At 38.3% G+C, this 27,161-nt stretch overlaps 2 protein-coding genes across 2 annotated transcripts in view; one reads left to right on the top strand and one right to left on the bottom strand.

Annotated features, from left to right (window-relative positions):
• SEPTIN14 (septin 14) overlaps positions 1-14,004 on the bottom strand; it is a 35,759-nt gene extending 21,755 nt beyond the window's left edge. The window contains exons 1-4 of the mRNA XM_007452669.1: positions 13,963-14,004; positions 13,002-13,070; positions 3,723-3,843; positions 3,152-3,347 (exon numbers count right to left, since the gene is read on the bottom strand). Of these exons, the coding sequence (XP_007452731.1) occupies positions 3,152-3,347; positions 3,723-3,843; positions 13,002-13,055 (371 nt within the window). The 5' untranslated portion in view covers positions 13,056-13,070; positions 13,963-14,004. The remainder of the gene's footprint in view (positions 1-3,151; positions 3,348-3,722; positions 3,844-13,001; positions 13,071-13,962) is intronic.
• A 4,666-nt stretch (positions 14,005-18,670) lies between these two features.
• ZNF713 (zinc finger protein 713) overlaps positions 18,671-27,161 on the top strand; it is a 28,757-nt gene continuing 20,266 nt past the window's right edge. Inside the window, exon 1 of the mRNA XM_007452668.1 lies at positions 18,671-18,849. The gene's annotated coding sequence lies outside the window, so the exon portion shown is untranslated. The remainder of the gene's footprint in view (positions 18,850-27,161) is intronic.

Here is a 27,161-nt window from a genome sequence, read left to right as displayed (position 1 = left end):
AGCAGGAAACTCAGCCATTTAGCCTCTGGGAGAACCTCACCTGATGATCTCCCCCATTGGACACATGCATACTCCCAGTGCCCCGTGTGCTAAACCCACACCTCCCCCACACTCTGCAGCAGGCTGTGTGCACACCTCCTGCATGTGATGGCAAGAGTGAGATCTGGTAAATGGACTGTGCTCAGAAAAATCAGACCAGAATCTGTGAGCAAGAGAAACCACTTTCTGGAAATTTTGAGCTATAGCACCGCTTTCTGAAAGGAAAAAAAGAAGTTCCCAGAAGCCAGCCAGGAGAGTTGTAAGAATCAGAGAAGGCATAAAAGCTTAAGAATTTTGCCGCAAGAGGGAGCAAGAACTGTGGAGCTGGGCTGTCCATACAAGGTCAGAGAAAGCTCCCAGATATAACAGGACGAATAAACAGTATATCCACCTAAATGCAACTAGTAAAAGATTTGAGGAGCTGTCTGCTACTTCAAATGCAAAAGCAGCAATGCAAAACTCCAAGGAATGTGAAGAATCAAGAAAACATGTCACCCGCAAAAGATAATAATAATCCTCCAATAACTGAATCACAGGCACAGAATTTTGCAATCTATCTGAAAAAGATTTCAAAATAATTGTTTTAATGAAACTCAATGAAATACAAGAAAACACATAAAGACAATTCAACAAAATCAGAAAAACAATGTATGAGCAAAATTAGAAACTTAAGAAAGGGATAGAAATCTTAAAAAAAAAAAAAATCCAAACAGAAATTCTGGGGAAAAATTCAATGAACGAAATAGAAAATGCAATAGAGAGCATCTACAGCAGAAGAGACCAAATGGAGAATAGAATCAGTGTGCTAGAGAATAGGAACTTTGAAATAACTCAAGCAGAGGAAAATAAAGACAGAAAGAATGAAAATGAATGAAGAAAGCCTATGTGATCTAAGAGACTTCAAAAAATATATAAATATTAGAATAGTTGGAGTTCCATACTGAGAGGAAAGGAAGAAAAGGGCAGAACGTTTATTTAAAGAAAGAATAGGGACATCCCTGGTGGCGCAGTGGTTAAGAACCCGCCTGCCAATGCAGGGGACACGGGTTCGAGCCTTGGTTCGGGAAGATCCCACATGCCACAGAGCAACTAAGTCCATGCGCCACAACTACTGAGCCTGCGCTCTAGAGCCTGTGAGCCACAACTACTGAGCCCGTGAGCCACAACTACTGAAGCCCGCACGCCTAGAGCCCATGCTGCGCAACAAGAGAAGCCACAACGATGAGAAGAAGCTCGAGCACTGCAATGAAGAGCAGCCCCCGCTCACCGCAACTAGAGAAAGCCCGCACACAGCAACGAAGACCCAAAGACAGCCATAAACAAACAAACAAATAAATAGAAAGAATAGCTGAGTGGTGACCTAAATGGGAAGGAAATCTAAAAAAGAGGGGATATATGTATACGTATGACTGATTCATTTTGCTGTACAGCAAGAAACTAACACATTATAAAGCAACTATACTCCAGGAAAAAATAACTTAAAAAAAAGAAAGAATAGCTGAGAACTTCACAAATTTTGGGAGACACTTAGCCATCTAAGTTTACAAACCTAATAGATCACTATATATCTCAATGCATAAAGACCTTCTCAAGACACCTTATAATGAGGCTGTCAAAAATCAAAGACAAATAGAGAATCCTAACAGCAGCAAAAGAAAAAAAAAGTGTAACCTATAAAGAAACCCCCGTTAGGCTATCAGCAGATTTCTCAGCAGAGACCTACAGGCCAGGAGAGAGAAAAATAACAAAATATAAAAATTGCCAGCCCAAGAATCCTCTGTTTGGCAAAGTTATTCTTCAGAAATGAAGGAGAAATAAGACTTTCCCAAACAACAACAAAAAAGCTGAGAAAGTTCATTGGTACTAGATCTGCCTTGCGAGAAAATCTTTAAGAATTTCTTCAGACAGAAGCAAAAAGACACTAATTAGAACATGAAAATGTACAAAAGTATATAACACACTGGTAAAGGCAAATATACAGATTTAGAAACATCTAATCTGTGATAAGATAGCATGTTAACAACTTAACTAGAGTATAATGGTTAGGGACAAAAGTATTAAAAATAACTATAGTACTGTAATTTGTTAAAGAATATACAATATAAAAAGAGGTAAATTTGTGACCTCAAAATATAAAATGGGGAGCAAAAGGGTGAAATTTTCTTATGCGATCAAAGTAAACCACCTATCAGTTTTATCTGTAAGATATTTTATGTAAGTTTCATGACAACCACAAAGCAAAAACCTAGAGTAGATTCACAAAAGATAAAGAAAGGGAAATCAGAACATACCAGCACAAAAAATCACCAATTTACAAAGGCAGAAAGAAACAGAGAAAAAAACTAAATAATGGAACTACGAAACAACCAGAACACAATTAATAAGATGGCAGTAGTAAGTCCTTACACATCAATAATTATTCTAAATATAAATGAGTTGAACTCAGTAATCAAAAGGCACAGATGGTTAGATGGATTAAAAAAATAAAACCCAACCATCCGGGGCTGACAAGACACTCATTCAGCATTAAGGACACACATAGGCCCAAAGTAAAGAAATAGAAAAAGATATACCATGAAAGTGGAAATGAAAATAAAGCAGGGGTGGCTGTAAAAAAAGATCCAATTGCATGCCATCTATTACAATAGAGCCATTTTATTATTTTTTAATTGAAATACAGTTGATTTACAATGTTGTGTTAATTTCTGCTGTACAGCAAAGTGACTCAGTTATATATATATATATATATATATATATATATATATATGTACATGTATATATACATATATATATATTCTAGAAGACTATTACTTTTTTTTCTTTTTTTTTGCGGTACGCGGGCCTCTCACTGTTGTGGCCTCTCCCGCTGCGGAGCACAGGCTCCGGACGCGCAGGCTCAGCGGCCATGGCTCACGGGCCCAGCTGCTCCGCGGCATGTGGGATCTTCCCAGACCGGGGCACGAATCCGTGTCCCCTGCATCGGCAGGCAGACTCTCAACCACTGCGCCACCAGGGAAGCTCGTAGAAGACTATTACTTTTTAATACATGGAGAAAGAAAGTAAGTTCCTTAAAATAAGAATAATTTTTAAATTAAAATAAAAAACCACTCACCTGGCTTCCTTGTTTATTTGATCACCATACCCCACTGTTTTCACAACAGTTAAATTCAATTGAATATTGCTTTCCTGAAGTTCATATGTCTGAATTTTAAGTCCAACATTTGGGTAAAAATGTGAGGATTTTTTGTCTTTCAAATTAGTATTGAACAGTGTGTCGATCAATGTTGATTTTCCAATCCCAGTTTCCCCTGTATAAACATAGATATATCATAGGGGCATAAGATGTCTGAGAAAAAGTAACACCCTGACCCTCTAGGATGGTTTAAAGGGTCCCAAACACTTTAAAGACAGGAATATCCTTGAAAGTATACATGCCACTCTTGACTCCCTCCATCATTACATAATATAGAAAGATAATATACACAAAGCTATATCAGATTTTGAAGAGCACTGAAACACTTAAAGAAAAAAATGTCTAAGTAACAGGACTAAAGATACAAACCAATAGAAACACGAAGGCATAGTCTTAAATTAACAGCACCAGTGTTATGCTGCTTAAGTGAAGTTGAAATGAGCATTTAGGAAAATTAGGAAATAATTCATGTGAGGGGTTTGGCACTTACCCACACAGAGAATATTAAAAAAGAACCCTTGTTGAACAGATTTGTTCACCAGTTGACGAGGCAAACAATCAAAACCAAAATGACCAAGCGTAGTTAAGCAACGGATATTATCTTCTTTTTGCTTAGAGAAAAAAACAAATAAAAATATATTAATTAGAATAGAAAATGTCATTTGAAAATATGACTATAGGGGCTTCCCTGGTGGCGCAGTGGTTGAGAGTCCGCCTGCCGATGCAGGGGACACGGGTTCGTGCCCCGGTCTGGGAAGATCCCACATGCCGCAGAGCGGCTGGGCCCGTGAGCCATGGCTGCTGGGCCTGCGCGTCCGAAGCCTGTGCTCCGCGGCGGAAGAGGCCACAACAGTGAGAGGCCCGCGTACCGCAAAAAAAAAAGAAAATATGACTATAATAATATGTCAAAGAAATGGAATTGATTATCATTTGATCATCATACCTCAGATAAGACACAAATGAAGTAAATTTGTGAGAAGAGAAATCTTTATCCAGACACAGATTTTTGTCATCGTTTTTATAAACAGTGACTCTATCTCTGATCACACTCAGACTATGTTTCTAAATTTAAAAATAGGAAATTACAGACATACCACAAGAAAGCCTAGTATGTTACTATACAATAATAAATTATTTTTATAGAAAAAAAGGAAACAACATTCTTTCACTCCGTTTCAGTGTGGTAATATATTCAGGAAACCCAATATATGTTAATATATGTAAGGAAATCAAAGTTAATTTGAATTTTTTAAGAAGCAACTAAAAACTTTGACTTCAAATTTCTTATATGCCCTCTGAGAACTTGTTATATCAAATTGTTAAAGGAATCCATTGCTAATAATACCAACCTAGAAAACTAGAAATCCAACAATATTATACATAAATTTACCAACTGATTATTTTTAAAAGGTGGAAAAATAATTCAAAGAATGCTTAACAATCTACACTAATCTCACTCCTAGAAATCTCTCTCAAACAACTAGAAAATTTCACAAATGCTTTATGCAGAAGTGTTCACTGTAGCTATCTAACATCCAAATATATGACTCCCTGAAATAGAATATCCAAGTAAATGATAATATATTTTTTCACGCACACACTGGGGCATTCTTAAGTCATTTTAAAAGATATTTATGAAGAACGCTTTAATAAATTGAAAAATATATGAAAATATTAAGTTAAAAAAGTAAGGTGTGAAATTGTGTGTACACTCCTAGCTTTTGGTGATAGAGTAACTTATAGCATTTTACCTTTCCTTACATCAACAATTAGAAACAACTGTTTGGGGAGTTCCCTGGTGGCCTAGTGGTTAGGATTCTGGGCTTTCATGGCCGTGGCCTGGGTTCAATCCCTGGTCGGGGAACTAAGATCCCTCAAGCCGCATGGTGTGGGCAAAAAAAAAAAAAAAAAAAAGGACTGTTTGAAGGCACTGGGAAGGAAAGAAAAGGAGGCAGAAACAAGAATAAATCACACTGGAAATAAGGTTAGCATAAGAGGTGAAACTAGGTTTATCCATATATTCCCTTGAAGTGACTCCCCAGTAAATGAGAAACTTGGGAAGCAGAGCTCAAGCAGAATGACAATCTTGAGCTGGGAAGTCTAAGGTCAGAAGTTGGGCTGCCAAAATACTGGGATATTGAGAAAGAAATGCTGGAAGAGCAAGCCACAGAGTGGGGAGATCCAAATCTGCAAACTTTAGAACACTTGGCTGAGTCTAACTCTGCACACGCAGACGTGACTACCAAGAGCTCAGCGGCAATGGAGAGAAGAGCTGGCATTCCAAAAGTGCTAAGCTGGTATTTCAGCAATGGTCCTGGGAAGACCCAAGGAGACAGAGTTTGGAGTTTACATTTCTTCCAAGTTAGACAAGTTTGGTCAACACTTTAGATAAACACTTTGGACTTTTTATTTAAATGTGTAAAAGGTCTTGCTATAGGATTTAGGATTATGTTCTAAGTCAAAGGGTTACTCCCAAGTCAAAGGGTATAACTAAGATAAACCCATCTTTACAAAGAGTATCATGACTCAACAGGGTCCAAATGATTTGCCAGTAATCTAACTGCCTGCTAAAACAAAATTCAATACTCTTTAGAGAAATATAATAATAGAATTCAGACTTTCTACAATACCATCCACAATGCTCAATGCATAATCAAAATTACTAGATTTGAAGAAGCAGAAAAAAATGTCTCATAGCTAAGGAAAAACTCAATCAATAGAAATACCCACACAATGAGGATATTGGAATTGGCAGACAAATACTATAACTATTATGAACATGTATAAGAATCTACAGAAAAAATGAGTTTAATGGATGAAGTGATAGGTAATTTTAGACACATGAAAGATGATATAGGGGTCAAAGCATACCACCAAAAAAAGTCATCAAATCACAAAGGAAGACAGCAAGATAACAAGTAAAGAACAAAGCAATTACAAAACAATCAGAAATAATTAACAAAATGGCAATAGTAAGTCCTTACCTATCGATAATTGTTTTAAAGGTAAGTGAATTAATTCTCCAATAAAAGGTCATAGAGGTTGAATGGATTTTAAAAAATCAAATGATATGCTGCCTACATGAGAATAACTTTAAGAACACAACACACTGAGAGAAAAGGGATGGAGAAAGATATTTCAAGCAAATGGTTACCAAAATAAAGCAAAGGAAGCTATACCTATTTCAGACAAGATAGACTAAGTTATAATTATAAAGAGGACAACCTATCAAGAAGATGTATTTATTATAAATATGCACTCAGTACCTAAATATGTAAAGCAAATACTAGCGGAACTAAAAGGAGAAAGAAATAGCAATGCAATAGTAGCTGGGGACTTGAATACCCCACTCTCAACAATGGATACATCATCCAGATGGAGAACCAATAAGGAAACAGCAGACTTGAACAATGCAATAGACTGAATGGACCTAATGGGCATATACAGAAAGTTCCATCTAACAGCTGCCTACTACACATTTTTCTCAGGTGCACACAAAATATTTTCTAAGGTAGATCATATATTAAGCCACAAAACAAGTCTTGATTAATTCAAAATGATAGAAATAATATCAAGTATCATAATGATATGTAAGACATTTACACTGAAAACTACAAAAGAATGATAAAAGCGATTAAGATGGAACTAAATAAATGGAAATAGATATCATGTTTACACATTGGAAAAACCATTAATATTAAGATGTTCTTTCACCCCATATATATTCAAATGCAATTTTAAAAGCACAGGAAAATCTGTTTAAATGGCACCTACTGGCCAAATGTTGCATATTTGAGCATCAAAATTATTAACTATGAGATTGCTGTCCTTCATATTCCAATTTCATGTTCCTTTCTACATGCCTACCCCTTCCTGAATCACCCTGCTATGGGACTCTTAATTGAGCTCAGTAGTAAGAGTAAAATAGGTTTACTATATCATGTTTTTAGCATAACTATTTTGAATAGTGTGGTCAAAAATATGAAATTATTAAAAAAATCTTTTAACAAAGAAAACATAGAGTTGGTAGTCCTAAATAAGAATATGCTTCAAAGATTTTTTTAAAAACACTCTTTGCATAGAAAATAAAATTATGCTATTTCTTTTTCCATAAGCATTATAATATTATAGACACACTGATATAAGGAAACATTTGTATTAATAGTTTCACTATGATTAGTATTAGAATTAATTTAATCCTCTTATGTTAAAATAAGGGATTAAGATCCAAACCGTTTACATGATTTACCCAAAGACAGAGTTCAATACACTTTGAGCTCTTTGAGATAGAATTTTATTCATCTTATATCATTAACTCCCAGCTCACAGTAGGCTTTCAATAGCTTTTGGTTGGATTAGTGCATGTTAAATGAAGAGTGAATGGTAGGGAGAGGAGCCTACCCGGGTCCTATCTGGTCTCAACCAAGAATCCAGGAATCAACCAAGAATTAATTAGTAAAAATTCCATGGGGATTTTATATTTAAAGAGAGTGTATTTAGCAATACTAAACTGAAAATACAATCAAATAAGAAATAATAAAAATTTTCAATTTGTAACTACTTGTGCTCTTAGAAGACAGCATTTATATATGGTGGTAAATTTTGAGTTCTCTACTCAAAAGAGAACATTCTGACCCATATAATCTGAAGATTATATGGAACAATAAAAGATTTGGACACTCTACTGTCCTCTCTGTCCTAGACTCCCTTGTGGCAGGCTTCTCTCATTTTAAAAACTGTAGCTTAGGGAGGTACCAGATCAAAGTGCTTTGTGTGCCCATAGAACAAAATATAGCCCATTTTCTTATCAGGAACAGACCAGAAACCTTGGCCTCATGAACACTGAGTTTTCACCCACAGAGCAAATATCGATAGAACAAGCAGGGGTTTCAATAGAATCATCACTATTACTTAACAAATGTCTTCTGACGGGCCAAAAGCTCTTTCTTATAATATTTACTTTTATAAAATTCCAATATAATCTATGTAGAGAACTTAAATATTTCAGATTCTACTAATTTGGAATTTGTGATCCTTCAAGTCTCGTTCTTGAATTCACCTTTGCATCATCCACAAACAAAGCACAAATAAGGCAAATTAAGAAATAAACAAGGTAGATATATAAAAATATATGAACCTACTATTAAAAGGATTATTTCACATGCATTCACATGAAACTGAAATGCAAATCATACATTATTTGAATCCCTCATGATAGCGAGGACACACAGACTACATCTAGCAAATGGGATACTGTACATAAAGTTATAGTCTGTAAATTTATAAAAGGACTCTACAAGCTCTGACAAGCCCTGATGTTTACCCTGTATTCACTGAACTTTTTTTTCCAGTGGTATGGGGAAAGGTAGCTGAATAAGAAAAAGTCACTAGTCATTGTGAGCCTTTGGGACAGTCACTGGTGCCTGTTTTCTCTTCTATAAAATGAGAACATTTGATCAGCAGAGCTTAAAATTCTTCCACACTCTGATGTTCTATAAGTCAAAGAGTCTTATTTATGAAGAGCCTACAATTTCAATGAGAATAAAAGCCATGAAGAAAAAGTTAAAATATCTCTTAATATCATGCTAAGTACCAAAATTACAGAAAAGTCAAAAACTAATATAGGAATTTGGAAGAAGGATAGATGACTGTGGCATAGAGTAGAGTTAAAAAGAATTTTAAAAGGTGGCAGATTGGCTCTTGAAGACAGAATAAGATGTGTATGAAGGAGAGAGGTATTATGAACAAGAGGCAAAAAAAGGACCCCAACAATAGAGAGTTTTAAATATGAGGCTAAGGAATATGGATTTTATCTAAATGGTGATGGGCAGTGGCTAGAGGTTTGAGCCAGAGAATAGTAGAATGAAGAAGCATTTCAAAAAGATGAATAAGGCACTAGCATGACAGTGGCCTGGAGAGGAAACTAGAGCCAGAAGATGAGTTGTGAAGCCCCTTCCCCTGTAAAAGTGAGTGTTCTGTTGGTGGGAGCGTAAATTGATACAGCCACTGTGGAGAACAGTATGGAGGTTCCTTAAAAAAACTAAAAATAGAATGCCCATATGACCCAGCAATCCCACTGCTGGGCATATACCCAGAGAAAAACATCATTCAAAAAGACACATGCACCCCAACGTTCATTGCAGCACCATTTACAATAGCCAGGACATGGAAGCAACCTAAATGCCCATCGACAGATGAATGGATAAAGAAGATGTGGTACATATATATAATGGAATATTACTCAGCCATAAAAAGGAACGAAATTGGGTCATTTGTAGAGATGTGAATGGATCTAGAGACGGTCATACAGAGTGAAGTAAGTCAGAAAGAGAAAAACAAATATCGTATATTAACGCATATATGTGGAACCTAGAAAAATGGTACAGATGAACCGGTTTGCAGGGCAGAAATTGAGACACAGATGTAGGGAACAAACGTATGGATACTAAGTGGGGAAAGTGGCAGGGTGGTGGTGGTGGTGTGATGAATTGGGAGATTGGGATTGACATGTATATACTAAGATGTATAAAATAGATAACTAATAAGAACCTGCTGTATAAAGAAATTAATAAAATAAAATTCAAAAAACTAAAAATAGAACTACCATATGACCCAGCAATCCTACTACTGGGCATATACCCTGAGAAAACCATAATTCATAAAGAGTCATGTACCACAATGTTCATTGCAGCTCTATTTACAATAGCCAGGACATGGAAGCAACCTAAGTGTCCATCAACAGATGAATGGATAAAGAAGATGTGACACATATATACAATGGAATATTACTCAGCCATAAAAAGAAATGAAATTGAGTTATTTGTAGTGAGGTGGATGGACCTAGAGTATGTCATACAGAGTGAAGTAAGTCAGAAAGAGAAAAATAAATACCGTATGCTAATACATATATATGGAATCTAAAAAAAAAAGGTTCTGATGAACCTAGCGGCAGGTTAGGAATAAAGATGCAGATGTAGAGAATGGACTTGAGGACATGAGGGAAGGGTAAGCTGGGACGAAGTAAGACAGTAGCATTGACATATATACACTACCAAATGTAAAATAGATAGCTAGTGGGAAGCAGCTGCATAGCACAGGGAAATCAGCTCCGTGCTTTGTGACCACCTAGAGGGGTGGGATAGGGAGAGTGGGAGGGAGGCGCAAGAAGGAGGGGATATGAGGACATATGTATACATATAGCTGATTCACTTTGTTATACAGCAGAAACTAACACAACATTGTAAAGCAATTATACTCCAATAAAGATGCAAAAAAAAAAAAAGAACAGAGCTATTAAAAAGAATTAGGTTGATCAGTATGGGCTGATATGAAAAGTTGTTCAAAGATTAGATTAGTTATTGCCTGTAAAGAGCTAGGTTGAGAGGCCTGTTATCTCTTTCTTATTGTTTGAAATTTTCTTTTAATAATGTTATTTTTAATTTCAAAAACGAGAATAAATTAAGTTGCCAGTTGTAAAGGGTTCAAAAAAAGTTTGGAAGACTACTTGCTAAATGGTTTGTAGCAAGCATTTATATATCAGATTAAAGTTCGACTAATTGGCTTTGGGGATCCGCCTATTCGAAAATTTTATGATTTTAATGTCATGTAAACAGAGGAGCATTCACCGTGATTTAATGTATCAGAGGGCCCAAAGGTAATATGGGATGGACATGAGTCAGTGGTTTAATCACTGAGATAGGACTCTGACAGTAGTTTTGTCACCAGCAAAGCCCACTGGGGTCCCTGGGCAAAATATGATGGAATCTAGGTGATCGGATAAGGTCTAACCTCTTCTTTTGTGCTTAGTCTAATCTCACTTGCCTTAAGGGGGCCAAGCACAGAGCCCCTACACCTAACGTGTGGGATTAGAGTTCCCAGCTCAGAACCACTGCACTCAGGACTTCCCTGGTGGCACAGTGGTTAAGAATCCACTTGCCAATTCAGGGGACATGGGTTCAGGCCCTGGTCTGGGAAGATCCCACATGCCACGGAGCACCTAAGGCCATGTGCCATAACTACTGAGCCTGTGCTCTAGAGCCCACAAGCCACAACTACTGGGCCGACGTGCCAAGAGTAGGCCCCGCTCACTGCAACTTAGAGAAAGCCTGTGCGCAGCAATCAAGACCCAACGCAGCCAAAAATTAATTAATTAACAACAAAAAGAACCGCTGCACTCGACACCCCAGCTTGGCGCTCCATATGGAGAAGCGCTGTGCATGACACCTCAATTCAAGTTGATGACAGTGAACCATGTGCAGAGATGCTGCTGCACCCGGCACTGCAGTCACCCTCCAAGAACGCCGCCCCTCTCTCCACTGACAAGAACCCTATAAAGCGAGCCCGTCAACAGCTTGTTCAGGAGAGCGAGGACTCTAGAGCGAGAGCTCACACCTCTCCATTCTTTGATCAAAGAATAAACCTTTCCTTTGCTTCTGAACCAAACTGGCTCTCATTCTATTGGCTCCAATAACATCAGGCAGGAGGACTCTTGTTGGACCCCAACTCAAAAGGGTCGGTAACAATAAGATAAGTTCTAACCTTTTCTTTCGCGCTAAGTCCAGTTTCACTTGCCTACAGGGGGCCATGTGCAGTGGCCTACACCTAACACCTGGGATTAAAGTTCCCAGCACAGAACCGATGGGCCTAACACCCCAACTTGGCATACCATGTGGAGAAGCCCTGCGAGCAGCACTTCAAATCAAGATAGAGGTGGGGTGCCGTGAGCACCCACGAGATCTCCGCCCCTCCCTCCGCAGACTGGAACCCTGCGAAGCAGCCTGCCCAACAGCCCGTCTGCAGAGTGTGTACTTTAGAGCTTGAGCTCACACCTCTCCATTCTTTAATCAAAGACTAAACTTTCCTTTGCTTCTGAGCCGCAATCAGTCTCACTCCACTGGCACGAGTGACCCCAGGCAGGAGGATTCTTGTGGGGATCCGACTTGAAAGGGTCAGTAATAGTTTCAGAAAAGCAACGAAGATGAAAGTTGGATCAAATGTGATTTTTAAAGTGTGGCTGATAGAAAAATAAAGGTGGAATAAGCCATTCACTTCAGAAAAGTAACTGAGAAAGAGAAGAGAAAAAATATGATCATTTGATGGTTCAAACGAAGATACAGAAAACCATGCATGATTGGAGGAAAACACCGAAAAGAGAGCCATTAGTTATTAAGTCATAAACAAACACTACTTAACATAGCTCAATATTCATGTATCTGTTCATGTATCTATTTTGGTCAAAAATAGTTCTAAAACTCAGTTTCCACCCATTCAGATATGCTACTCTCTCTTTTAGGGTAAAATTGTATGTGAATTACTATGTTTTCCCTATTACAGAGACACGTCTTAAAATGGAACTTGGTTCAATCTCCCACTCAGTAAAGTAATAAAAAAGCAGCCACCCAGCCACTTCCTAAAATAACTTCATTTAAAAGTTTTTAATTATCAGTATCTAAAGGTCCACAAACATATGCATCAAAGTAGCATTATTCTCCTCACCTACTGGGAGGTTCTGGAATTTTCATTTGTTATTCTTTGGTGTTAAATAGGAATAGTCTTTTGTACTACTAAAAATGTCTGCAGATGCAAGAAACATGCATCAGTTATTTAAACGATCGTTGATATTTAACTCCAATCAGTATAAAAGTTAATTCGTGTCCAAACATAAGCCTTTACCATCTAGGTCTATATCAGTTTACTGAGTCAATATTTTGAAGCTACACAATTTTGTTAAGGACAAAAAGGAGAATTCTCTTTGAAAGATATACTCAACTAGATCTTCATCGTCATGTACTTGTGTGGACATACGCATTGGTTTTTCTGCCATGTCAGACTGAAGGAGCTGAAAATAAAGAAACAAAAACCTTTAAAAGATTACTTTAAAAGGCTACGTTCCTACAATACAATTTAGATCAATAAGGGAGCCTAGTATAGACATTATCCCTGGTTTTGGCTTTCAGTCCACACTGTTAACCTGTTTTCAATTGTGGCTGCTTTGCTAAACAGGCTTCTATATAATAAATAATACTCAACTTATAATGTACAGTAATACATTTAATCATAAACATATAAAAAGCATCTAAAGAAAGGTAAACTCCCTTTTGAAATCAAAAGGACAAAGAGTATTGTCCTTTAAAGAACTCTCTGGGCTTGAGAAACGGAAATAGGGAATTTTGCTTTTCTTTTTCACTTTTTCTTTAGTGGAGTATAGTTGATTTACAATAGTATGTTAGTTTTAGGTGTACAACTAATAGTATATTGCTTTCAGTGATTCAATATTTTTATAAATTATACTCCATTTAAAGTTATTACAAAATAATGTCTATATTTCCCTGTGCTGTACAATATATCTCTGCTGCTTATTTATTTTATAGGTAGTTGTTTGTGGCTCTTAATTCTGTACTCCTAGATCACCCCCCTTCCTTCTTAAAAAGTGCTAAAAGAACCAGGAAGACAGTTATAATTACTTAACTTTCCAGAGTAGCTGATCAGGGGAGGCTGGGGTGTTAGAGTGTACTTATTGAAGGAGAATTGCGAAAGCAGAGCCTCTAAAACGCTAAACGACTCCCTTAGACAAGGAACAAAATTAACGATAGTTGTCATTTATGAAGCATTGTGCTGAGTGCTGATGTGCTTTATCTCCTTTAGTTCTCATAATAGATATGAGATACTTATATTTTCATTGCCATATGCTAAAAGAGAAAATTCAGAATCAAAAAAATTAAGTAACTTACTTGCTCAAGATTTCAGCTATGCAGCAGACACAGGTCTGAACTGACTCCAACGCTGGTGTTCTTTCTACTGTCCCCAGCTCTGGACCAAATATTCACTGTGTTTGCAACAGTTTGGAACAAGGGAGGAGAGGTACAAGAGAGCAAGCTGTGCTGATTTCTAAGCAACACTGCCTGAGAAGGACATGCTACCCTACTTTTGAGTATAACACGAAGATACTGAGACTATGAGGCATGTTTTAAAGGGAAATAGTATATATAAGCATAGCAAAGAGAAAAGCAAACAGAATTAGAGAATGGCTCTGTACCATCGTCTTTTCACTTGATATATCCTGAGGATTATTCCACTTTAGTATATAGATTTACCTCATTTTTTTCCCTAATGGTAAATAGTGTTTTCTAATACAGGTAGTGTTTTGTTCTATGGTATGGTTTACTCTAGTCTAGTATATATGAAGGTTCTATATTATTTAGTAGAACAATAATGGTGGGTATCACAGTGATTTCCGAGCTTTAATTGCAATCCAACAGTAAACACTAAAACCACTGAAAAAGGGTTATTTCTTAACTTCTTGTACTTATCCTACCTCAGAATTTGAAGTAAATTACTATAAATTTAAGAGTCTTGTGTTTCAGTTATACAGATGAAAAAATTCTAGAGATCTAATGTACAGCATGGTGACTATAATTAACAATACTGTATTTTATACTTGAAATTTGCTAAGAGTAGATCTTAAGCATTCTCCTACCCCCAACACACACACACACACACATGCGCACAGTGGTAACTATGTGAGGTGATGGATATGTTAGCTCGATTGTGGTAATCATTTCACAATGTATATGTATATCGAAATATCACATTATGCACCTTAAATATATACAACTTCTATTTGTCAATTATATCTCAGTAACTCTTGAAAAAAAGAGAGGAATTTTAAAAAAATAAGAGTATCTCTGTGTAACTGCTGACTTTTTGGCAAGTCTGCAGAAGACGGTTTGAAAACTAAAGATACAAGTTATCTTATTTTTTAAAACCTAATTAATGGTGCCTTAAACAAATAGGGGTTTACTTCTTTCACATAAATCTAGAGTAGAAGTTTACAAAGTATGGTCCCTGGGCCCCTGGGGATCCCTGACCCTCTTTCAGGAGGCCCGTACGTCAACATTTTTTTCTAATAATACTAAGGTAATTTGCTTTTTCCACTGTGTTGACATTTGCACTGATGGGTCAAAAGCAATGGTGGCTAAAACTGCTGCTACTTTAATCAAGGTAGTGAGTACCATAAAGCATTTATACCGTATACAAGTGCGATGGCTCTCTTGAGCAAAACAAGTTATGTGATTGTGAGAAATAGTAACTCCTTATTTTATGGAACACCAATTTCAACTGCAAAAACAACTGACAAATACTAGTTTTTTAGACCTGGTTATTTCTAAGACAGTTTCTTGAAAATGAATGAAGTGTGCTTTATAGCATGAAGGAAAATAACTGAAAATATATGTTGTAAATGATAAAATTTGAACTTTAAAGTTTTTGGAGAACTTGTATCCACTATCTTGACAACTTCCTAATACTTACAAACTTTCCCAAAAAGATTAGTGATGATATTAACAAACACAAATTTTTATAGTGCATAATGAAATATGTCAGCATTAAATAAACTAGGGTTTTCCAACCTCAGCACTATTGACATTTGGAGCTATATAATCCTTTGTTATGCATTGTTAAAATGTTTAGCAGTATCTCTGGCTTCTATCCAGTAGATGTCAGTAGCAACCCCAGCGTGTGACAACCATTGCCACATATTGCCAAATATTTTTAGACATTGCCAAATATTTCCTAGAGGGTAAAATCATACCCATTTAGGACCCACTGAGTTAGGTAACTCAGTAAACCGATATTTTCCAAATGGCCAGTGTGTGACATTAAAAAGTCATACATGAGTTCAAGATCCATTTGGAGAGTGAGACAGACTAACAGATTGTGGTGTAAAAACCAAAAGTATATGAATATGGTTTCAGATTCTACATTGCAACTAATCTCATCAAGTTTTGGTGGGGTATCAAAGAAGAATATTCACAATTACAAGAGAAGACTTATTAAAGCATTCTTTTTTCCAACTATGTATCTATATGAAGCCAGATTTTCTTCAGAAACATCAACCAAAACAACATATTTCAAAAGATTAAATGTAGAAACAGATATAAGGATCCAGCTGTCTTTTTTCTCTTTTTATGGTATTAAAAAATACATAACATAAAATTTACCATTTTAAGTTCGGTGGCATTCAGTATATTCACTTTGTTGTGCAGCCATCATCTCCAGAAGTCTTTTCATCTTTTCAAACTGACATTTTGTACTCATTAAACAGTAACTAGACATCTCCATTCCACCTTCAGCCCCTGGCAACAATTGTAATGTCTGTCAGTGTCCAAATTTAACTACTCTAGGTACCTCATATAAGTGGAATCATACAGTATTTGACCTTTGTTTTTTAACTTTTTATTTTATATTGGAGTATAGCTGGTTAACAATGTTGCAATAGTTTCAGGTGCACAGCAAAGGGACTCAACCATACATATGCATGTATCCAATCTCCCCCCAACTCCCCTCCCATCCAGGCTGCCACATAACATTGAGCAGTGTTCCCTGTGCTGTACAGTAGGTCCTCGTTGGTTATCCATCTTAAATATAGCAGTGTGTACATGTTGATCCCAAACTCCCTGACTATCCCTTCCCCCCATCCTTCCTCCCTGGTAACCATAAGTTCGTTCTCTAAGTCTGTGAGTCTGTCTCTGTTTTGTAAATATGTTCACTTGTGTCATTTCTTTTTAGATTCCACATATAAGGGATATCATACGATATTTCTCTTTCTCTGTCTGATTTACTTCACTCAGTATGACAGTTTCTAGGTCCATCCATGTTGCTGTAAATGGCATTATTTCATTCTTTTTAATGGCTGAGTAGCATTTGACCTTTTGTGACTGAATTATTACACTTCGCATAATGTCTTCAACGTTCATTCATGTTGTAGCATGTTTCAGAATTTCCTTCCTTTTTAAGGCTGATTGATACTCTATAGTATGTATACATATACCACATTTTGCTTATTCATTCATCTGTCAACAAACACTGGGTTTCTTCCACTTTTTGGCTATTGTGAATAATGCTGTAACACACATGGGGATGCAAATATCTCTTTGAGATCCTGCTTTCAAGTCTTTTGTTGTTATCTACCCAGAAATGGAATTGCTGGATCATATTGTAATTCTGTGTTTAATTTTTTGAAAAATTGCCAAACTCTTTTCCACAGCAGCTGTACCATTTTACATTTCCACCAGTAACGCACAAGAGTTCCAATTACTCCACATCATTGTCAACACTTGTACTTAACTGTTTTTTCGTAGTAGCCGTCCTAGTGGGTGTGACTTCGTATTTCATTGTGGTTTTGACTTGCATTTCCCTAATGATTAGTGATGCTGAACATCTTTTCATGTGCTTTTTGGTCATTTGCATGCCTTGTTTGAAGAATTGCCTATTCAAGTCCTTTGCTCATTTTAAAATCTGGTCACCTGTTTATTTGTTGTTGACTTAGAGTAGTTTTTTATACATTCTGGATATTAATCCCTTATCAGATATATGATTTGCAAATATTTTCTCCCATTTTGTGGATTGTCTTTTCACTCTATTACTACTGTTCTTTGATGTACAAAAGTGTTAAATATTGAAGTCCAATTTATCCATTTTTTTCTTTTGTTGCCTGTGCTTTTGATGTCATATACAAGAAATAATTGCCAAGAACAACATCATGAAGTTTCTCTCCTATGTTTTCTTCTAAGAGTTTTATAATTTTACTTCTCACGTTTAGGTTTTTTGATCCATTTTGAATTACTTTTTTTTTTTTTTTTTTTTTTGCGGTACGCGGGCCTCTCACTGTTGTGGCCTCTCCCGTTGCGGAGCACAGGCTCCGGACGTGCAGGCTCAGCAGCCATGGCTCACGGTCCCAGCCGCTCCGCAGCATGTGGTATCTTCCCGGACCGGGACACGAACCCGTGTCCCCTGCATCGGCAGGCGGACTCTCAACCACTGCGCCACCAGGGAAGCCCCTGAATTACTTTTTGTATGTGGTGTAAGGCTAGGGTCCAATTTTATTCTTTTGCATGTGCATATCCAGTTGTTCCAACACTATTTGTTGAAAAGTCTCTCCTTTCCCCAATGAATGCTAGCATTAACAGATGAACATTTGCAACCGATTTTGGTGAATCCCAATTAAGCAAAATGTTACCCCCTTGAAAGAATTCCATTAGTCTCATCAGTAGACCTGTATTATATATATTCAATCATTATTATTGTATTTTTAGTTTCGTCAATATAAAATTCGGGAGGGGGCCAGTATTTCAGGACTGAGGAGAGCGACGGCTTGTGTGGTCACCTAGGGGACCGAGCAGCGACCCACGCGGGAGCTTCTGATTGGCAGGGGCTATGAGGGGGTCCTCGGCCTTCTCGGAAGGCGCAGTTCTGCGAGTGCAGGGAGCGGTCCGGGCCCCCGGGGTCAGCTCGGCCCTGGTGAGAAGCAGGCCCGGGGAAGCGGGTGGAAGTTCCGAGCCCTGCATATGGGAAGCGGTCGGCCCTGGGCGCCGCCGGCGCATGCGTATCGCAGAGCCGAAGCCAGCGCGGCGCGCCCGCCATTGCTTGGAGGCTTTCGTCAGAGCCCGGCTGGCGCCGGCGGCTGGTCCAACCCCAAGGGCCCCGTCACTGGGCGTCATTGGCTCAGGCATCAGGGCCCTCATCACTCTCTCCCGCCTGGGTCCGGACGGGCAGCGGCGGCGGCGGTGCAGTCGTCAGGGGGCGGAGCCGGCCTGGGCGCCCTTTGTCTGTGGAGGCGGGTGAGTGCGGCCCCCGCGGGCGGCGGGCGAGGGGGCAGGGCGGGCGGCGGCCCCGGGTTCCCGGGTCACGGACGCCGCCCCTCCGGTCAACTCGGAGCCCCCCAGCGGCGCTCTTAGACTTCTTGGATACCCTGTGCCCCTTTGATAGGAAGGCCTCCGCATTCCAAGATTACCAACCTATTTTCCTCTAATATCTTATGCAATTTATTTTGGTATAGGCGTGGGTGGGTATCATTTTTGGAAAGTTTTCCCCATCTCAAGAGTATTAAAACATTCACCTTTATTTTCTTGTAATACTTTTAAAGGACTTTTTACATAGCTTTTTTTTTTTTTTCACATTTTAACCTACTGGGTATTAATTTTGTGATAACGTGTTAGATAGGAATATGCCTTTTTCCCCAGTGGTCTTGCCATCATCTGTTTTCCCACTGAATTGAAATGACGCTTTTATTCTATTCTACAGGCGTGTGTATACTCGGATCTGTTTCTAGACTGTTTCACGGCCCTCACAGTTTCTGCACTGATACCATTTTGTTTTAATATGTGGCAGAGCAGATTCCCCTAATTGTGTCTTTTAACATAATGAGCTTTCTGTGTCTTTTAGTTATTTTGAATTGTGGGAAATGTAAAAGGTACAAAAGTTACCATTTTCTAAGAGACAGAGTTGACCATGGCACTTAGTAGGTGCTCTTATTAAATGGAAAATTTGTTGAAAGTCACTCTATTGCTGAAAACTTTTATATGCTTCCCTGCTGCCATCAGGATAATGTTTTAGTTTCTTAGCAGTGCCCTCAAAGCCCTTTATGACCTTAATATTGTATACTGCTTGGCCTTCCACCCTTGCACTTTATGCTGTAGCCCTACCAAACCACCCAAACAGGAAACAAAACCCTCTGGAGAAAATTCATTAATTTAATGATATCAAAATTTAAAGTTTTTGTATTTGAAAAGAACAAAGGGCTAAAAATTAGAGATTTGAAGAAAATATTTGCAACATGTGTTAGAGAAAGTGTCTATAATATGTAAAGAGACTTGTTGAAAAAAGAAAAGAGAAAAGAGAAAAGTGGGCAAAGGATATGCACAGGCAATTTATAGAAGATACAGGAAACCAATGAAAAAAGTGCTTAACTTCATAAGTAACCATAGAATGCAAATGAAGACATATTTTTCACCCACTGCACTGGCAAAATATAAAAATATTGGTGATACAAAGTGTTGAGGAAAGTGCAGGGGGGAAGGGCACCGGTTGTACAGTTGAGGAAGTATTTTGGGTGGCAATTTGACTGCATTTAAAAAATGTTAAATGAGCTCACTCTGTGGTTCAGAAATTCTATTCTAAGATCTGTCCTGCAGAAATACTTGCACAGGTACACAGGGAAGTGTGTACAAAGATGTTTATTACAATATTGTTTGTAATTTGAGAAATAGGTACAGCTTAAATGTTTACTCTGGATATGGTTAAACATATTGTGATAGACCCATACAGTGGAATATTGTGCTGCTATAAAATAGAATCAGATAGTTTATTATGTAGTTTATTGTGAAGTTAACACACAAAGAAAGATCTCTAAGACATTAGTGAATAGAGGATGTTGCAGAACAATGAATATAGTGTGGTGTGCATTAAGTATGTATGTGGTTATATTATGTATGTTCATAAATACACAGAAAAGGATGCAAACCATGTGACTGACAATGAGTTACCTCCAGGGAGGGAGGTAGAGTAGAAGAGAAGTTGAAAGGCACACATATTTTACTCTGTGTACACCCATGTTTTGCATACTCATGTTTTTAGTAGAATGTGTAGAAGAGAAGTTGAAAGGCACACATATTTTACTCTGTGTACACCCATGTTTTGCATACTCATGTTTTTATGTAGAATGTGTAAAAAAAAAAAAAAAAAAAAAACTTGTTAAAGTGTATAATCTGTGTGAGGAAAACAAAACAAAACAAAAACCCTCACACGCACTTAGAACCTATACAGAGAGAAGAAAATCCCCAGGCTTTATAAGGTAAAATTTTTAAATATTAGCTCTTTTCAGAAAGCAGCAAAAATTAGAGACAAATGATAAAGTGAAGACTATATTTGTTATCTATGTTATGACAGGGGAGTTGCTGGTTACTATCTGTGTTCAGAGGTCCCCAAACCATACTCAGGTTCAGTGATGTTCTAGAAGTACTTACGGAACTCAGCAAAACTGTTATACTCCCAGTAAGATGAGTATTACAGTGAAAGGATGCAGATTAAAATCAGCAATGAAAAAAAAGCATGTAAGGCAGGGTCCAGGAGAGACCAGGTGCAAGCTTCCAGTTGTCCTCTCTCAATGGACTTGTGCAAGTAGTCCTTAATTCTCTGAGCAATGATGTGTGGCCATGTGTGTGCAGTACTGCCAACCAGGAAAACTCATTCAAACCTTGGTGTCCAGAGTATTTATTGGAAGTTGGTCATATAAGCATGGCTGCCCATCCATTTTGCTGACCTCCAGTCTCCAGCTCCTCCAGTGGGCAAGCTGATACCACATGGCCCAAGGTTCCCACCATAAATCCCATTGTTAGCATAAAGTTTTTGACCTGTCCCAAGGCCTCAGGTAAACAGAGACACTCTTAACAGACGGGATGTTTCAGGGGCTTATAGGTTATCTACTAGGAGCAAGGCCAGAGTCAAACCTTTCCTTGGAATATGCAGAGTTTGGACCATTCAGACCTGCTCATTTAGTCCTTTATTGCAGACTATGTAATAAAGGACTCTTACAAATCAATAAGAAAAAGACAACATGGTAGAAAAGTGGACAATTGACACAAAAGGGGAATTTATAAAAGAAAAAATAGAAAAGTTAAAAATCCTACCTTATGGGCTTCCCTGGTGGCGCAGTGGTTGAGAGTCCGCCTGCCAATGCAGAGGACACGAGTTCGTGCCCCGGCCCGGGAAGATCCCACATGCCGCAGAGCGGCTAGGCCCATGAGCCATGGCCGCTGAGCCTGCGCGTCCGGAGCCTGTGCTCCGCAACAGGAGATGCCACAACAGTGAGAGGCCCGCATACCGCAAAAAAAAAAAAAAAAAAATCCTAGCTTACATGTTATCTAACAATTGCATATTAAAGCAGCAGTTAAATACTATTTGTGTATTAGATTTAAAAAGAATAATACCTAACATTGGCTAATGGTCACTATCATATATTGCTGAATATGTAAAATGATACACCTTTCTGAACACCTTTTGCCTTCCTTTTTTTTTTTTTTTTTTTTTTTTTTTTGCTGGCCTCTCACTGTTGTGGCCTCTCCCGTTGCGGAGCACAGGCTCCGGACGCGCAGGCTCAGCGGCCATGGCTCACGGGCCCAGCCGCTCGGCGGCATGTGGGATCTTCCCGGACCGGGGCACGAACCCGCGTCCCCTGCATCAGCAGGCGGACTCTCAACCACTGCGCCACCAGGGAAGCCCTGCCTTCCTTTTTACCCAGCAGTTCCTCTGCTAGGAATTTATCCTAAGCAAATAGTCAGGCAAAATTATGCCAAAACTGTATAATGTTTGCTGTTGTCTGTAACAGCAGAGAAAGAAGGAGAGAGAGAGGCCTAAATGTCTATTAATAATAAACTTGTTAAATAAACTTTAGGTATCGCATGCAGTGGAATATACTATGAGCCTATTTTTTTTTAATGAATATTTATATTTTTGTTTTCTATCATGAAGTGATGTATACAATATTATCAATTAAAATCCAGGTTTCAAAAAAGAAATAACATGCCATATTATAATGTGCATGAGTGTGTGTGTGTGTGTTTGTGAAGGAAAAGCCTGAAAGGCCATATCCCGAAAAAGTAATTGGTTATCTCTAGGTGATGACATTATAGGTGATTTTTTTTCTGCTTTTCTGTATTTACTAAAATTTTCATTTTAATATTTGTCAGAAAACAAAGTGAAGGCATTTCCACAGTAGAGAAGGGGTGTGGAGAAAGATCTCTCTGGCTGCAGTGTGAAGAAAATGTTGGACTAAAGTCAAGGACCAGTTAGATGGGTGTGGCAGTAATCAAAGTGAGAGATGATACCTGAATAAAGGCAGTGGAAGTGAAGATGGAACACTCACTACGTGTTTAAGGAGGGAAATTTACCAGGATTTGACGTTTGATTGGGGAATGAGACTAAGGGAAAGAAAGAGAGGTCAGGAATGGCACTCAGGTTTCAGGTTTGGTAGCACTGTTCCTTGAGACAGGGAATATGATAGAGTAAGAGTAATATGTAAAATATATAAATACCGCTAAGTGCTAATATGATCTAAATATTTACAAATATTTAATCCCTTAAGCCTCACAACAAACCCACGAGGTAGGTGGGGATGTCCAGTAAGAGTGTATGTGGTTATATAGCTCAAAAAAGATGATCAATGAAACCGTAGCAATGGGTGAAGCCACCTGAGAGTAAATAGACTACATTCAGCCCTTTGTATTTTCGGCTTCCATATTTATATATTCAACCAACTGCAGATGGAAAATATTTGGGGAAAAAATTCCAGAAAGTTCCAAATAGCAAAACTTGAATTTGCCATGTGCAGGCAACTGTTTCTGTAGCATTTATACTGTATTAGGTATTATAAGTAATGTCATCTAGAGATGATTTAAAGTATACAGGAGGATATGTATAGTTTATATATAAATACTACACAGCATATTATATAAAGCATTTGAGCATCCTCAGATTTTGGTATCTGCAGTGGATTCTGGAACCAGTCCCCCAGGGATACCAGGGGACGGCTGTAAAAATAGAAGAGAATGAATACAAACACTAACAAATAAACGTAACTGTAGTACAAATGAATGACATAACCTCACTGAAGGAAGTGGCAAAGAAAAGAACTGACCTAAGTAACTTTAGGAACCACTATCTTGACTAGATACTCTAAGGTTAAAGACAAAGAGAACTCTACATAAATGCTGTAATCAAGCTAGTAAATGTGTTCCTTACAAGGGTATGAGTTAGTAATTCTGAGACTACTTTGTGTGTATACCAGAATTGAACAAATAAGTAAATATATTGTAGATAATGAGAACCAACAATTTTTCACTGTTGAAGAAAGAAGTTACCAATGAGAAAAGGAAGAAGACCAAAATGAGCCCTCTGGTATCGGATGGGAACCAGAGGTGTCAGTGTGAACTCATGGTATTTAATATATAGACAAACACAATAGAAGTATGTATATGTATGGTTGATATGCTTACATATATACTTCGTAGCTCAGTCTCCTGGAGGGCCTAGAAGCAATGATACACCAGTAGCAAGCAGCACACCTGGTACCCAGATTTTTGTGTCTAAACACTTTTCCAATAAATGGAACCAGGGCTCTTTGGAGAAGTGGCTGATTCCAGGGATGGTCAGGGAAAATACAAGAGCCTAGAAGATCTTATGGTGCCAGGAAGTGTTCAAAATAGCTGAGCTGGTCAGAATAACACAAGAGCCTCCTAATGGCCAAAGCTGGAACAGTTTGTGTAGTAAAATAATAATGTTTTGTATTTTAACTCATAGAAGAAAACAAATATCCATAAATCCAAACAGATATAAATAAATTAGAGCCAAGGAACAACTTTTCCTTATGGAAAAATTCCAATTAATAATTAGTAGAAAAGAGGGAAATAGAGAAATCACCATTAAGCAAACACCATATTAATAATTGTTGCAGTGGAGAAACCTGGTAAACACCACCTTAACCAGGTGATAATGGTCAACGTTACCATTCATAAGACATATCTACATCATAAGCCCATTCATATTATGTACTAAGAAAGACACAACATCACTTCTGTGTCATTCTTGCTAAAAATCTTAACTTCATTCCAACCCTGAGAAAACATCAGACAAACCCAAATTGAGGGACATTCTACAAAATAATTCATTAATACTCTTCAAAAGTATCAAGCTCATGAAAGACAGAAAACCTGGGGAGCTGTTACAGATTGGAGGAGACTCAGGAAAAATAAAAACTAAATGCCATGTGGGATCCTGGATCAGAGAATATTAGTGGAAAAACTGGTGAAATTTGAATAATTTGAATTAATAATATTGTTAAATTCCTGGTATTGATCATTGTACCATGGTTACGTAAAATATTAATATTAGGACAGGTAGAGTAAATGGTATTTAAGAACTGAGTACTACTTTTGCAGCTTTACTGTAAGTCTAAAATTGGTTCAAAATAGAAAGTTAAAAAATTAAAAAATAGGGCTTCCCTGGTGGCGCAGTGGTTGAGAGTCCGCCTGCCGATGCAGGGGACACGGGTTCGTGCCCCGGTCTGGGAAGATCCCACGTGCCGCGAAGCGGCTGGGCCCGTGAGCCATGGCCACTGAGCCTGCGCGTCCGGAGCCTGTGCTCTGCAATGGGAGAGGCCACGACAGTGGGAGGCCCACGTACCACAAAAAAATAAAAATAAAAATAATTAAAAAAAATAAAAAAATAGAAGAGCAAACACCAGAACCCTTGCATTTACTCATTTAGCAAATATTTGATACATATCTACTATGAATCACATACCAGTCCTTGAAATTAGAATAGTTAAGCAAGACAGAACAGATTCATGCCTTCATGGAGGTTAACATCACACAGTAGTGAGGTATAAATAAAGATGGATAACTGTACAATAATTACAACAATAAAAAGTGCTACCTAAAGAAGAAAGGTGTGAACAAGGAGGCCTCACTTCGTCCATGATGTCAAAATCTTACTTGATTTAAGCTGAGACCTGAAGGAAGCGTAGGTATTGCTAGGGGAGGAGGTGGGGGTGGATCCCACACATGGCACATTTAAACACCTAAAAGCAGGATGCTGTGTATGAACCCTCAAAAGCAAACAGCAGAGTGGCTTGAGAGGGAACAGGAAGCAGGTTGTAGGTTTCTTTATGGCTTTGTACTCCAGCCTATGGAAGCTGCTGAAGGATTTCAAGTGAGGGACTGATAGAGTCAGGTTCAAATCTTTTAAAGGTCCCTTCACTTCAAGTGTGGAGAGAGCGAGAGTAGATTTTGGAAAATCCTAAGGAACAACAATATGTGAATGGTAGGCAGAGGAAAAGGGATTAGAACATAGCCCACTGAAGTAAAGCAAGACACAGCTGTCAGCAGTACCAGATACCATCAGAGCTCAAGAAAGCAAGAAGCAATGAGGTCCATTGCATGAACTACAAAAGAGAGTTTGGTATTCTTTTTTTTTTTTTTTTTTTTTTTTTTTTTTTTTTTTTTTTTTTTTTTTTTTTTTTTTTTTTTTTTTTTTTTTTTTTTGCGTTACGCGGGCCTCTCACTGCTGTGGCCTCTCCCGTTGCGGGGCACAGGCTCCGGACGCGCAGGCTCAGCGGCCATGGCTCACGGGCCCAGGCGCTCCGCGGCATGTGGGATCCTCCCGGACCGGGGCACGAACCCGTGTCCCCTGCATCGGCGGGCGGACTCTCAACCGCTGCGCCACTGGGGAAGCCTTTTTTTTTTTTGCGAGAGTTTGGTATTCTTGACCAGAGCAATTTCAGGGGAGTGCTGATGGCAGAACAGAAGCAAGATTACAGAGAATTGAAAAATAAATGGATAATGAGGAAGCAGAGACAAGTATCGACAATCCTTTGAAGAGTTGTAGCCTTGAATAAAGAAAGAATGGTAGTTGCAAAGGGGTGTAAAAGCCAGCGAAAAATTTTAATGTTGGGAGAGACATTAAATGATTTTAAATGATGATAGGAAGGAGTCAATAAAAGTGAAAGATGAAGATCTAGGAATGAGAAGATAGGTGCTAGATTCGTGCCTGTAGGGAGGCTGGAGGGAACAGACTGATTCCAGAGAAGAGAGAACTTCGTAATGCAAATTCTTGGGCCGGTAATATCTCCAGAGGTGCTATTTCATGGGATGTAGGATAGGACCAGTGAGTCTGCTTTTCAACAAATACCATGATTCAAGTGATCTTCAGACCACACTTTGATAAACACTCTGCTCTTTTGTCTATTTTCCCTGCATCTATTAAACCACTACTCCTGCCTTCATTTTCTTCCCCATCTAGCCTAGAACCTAGGTCTCCCGATTCACAGTCTAGTGTTGTGTAAGGTAAGAAAGATTTCAGAAGTGGTTCGGCCCTGGAAGTGGGTGACTGAAGTAGAATGATGGTGAAAATCATTGGGATTGAGGGTGTGAAGGAAACGAAAGGCTCTGATAGTTGTTCTGAGTTCTTGCTTGCATCAGAATCACTTGTGGAGCATTTAAAAAATAGGTGGATGCCAGAATTCTTCTCGACAGATTCTGATTTAGTAGCTCTTGGGTAGAGCCTTACCATATATATATATATATATATATATATATAT

The sequence above is a fragment of the Lipotes vexillifer genome, unplaced genomic scaffold, assembly GCF_000442215.2.
Source record: "Lipotes vexillifer unplaced genomic scaffold, Lipotes_vexillifer_v1.1 scaffold426, whole genome shotgun sequence".
Lineage (NCBI taxonomy): Eukaryota > Metazoa > Chordata > Mammalia > Artiodactyla > Lipotidae > Lipotes > Lipotes vexillifer.
Note: the sequence above shows the minus strand (reverse complement) of the source record. Positions and strands in the feature narration are given on the sequence as shown.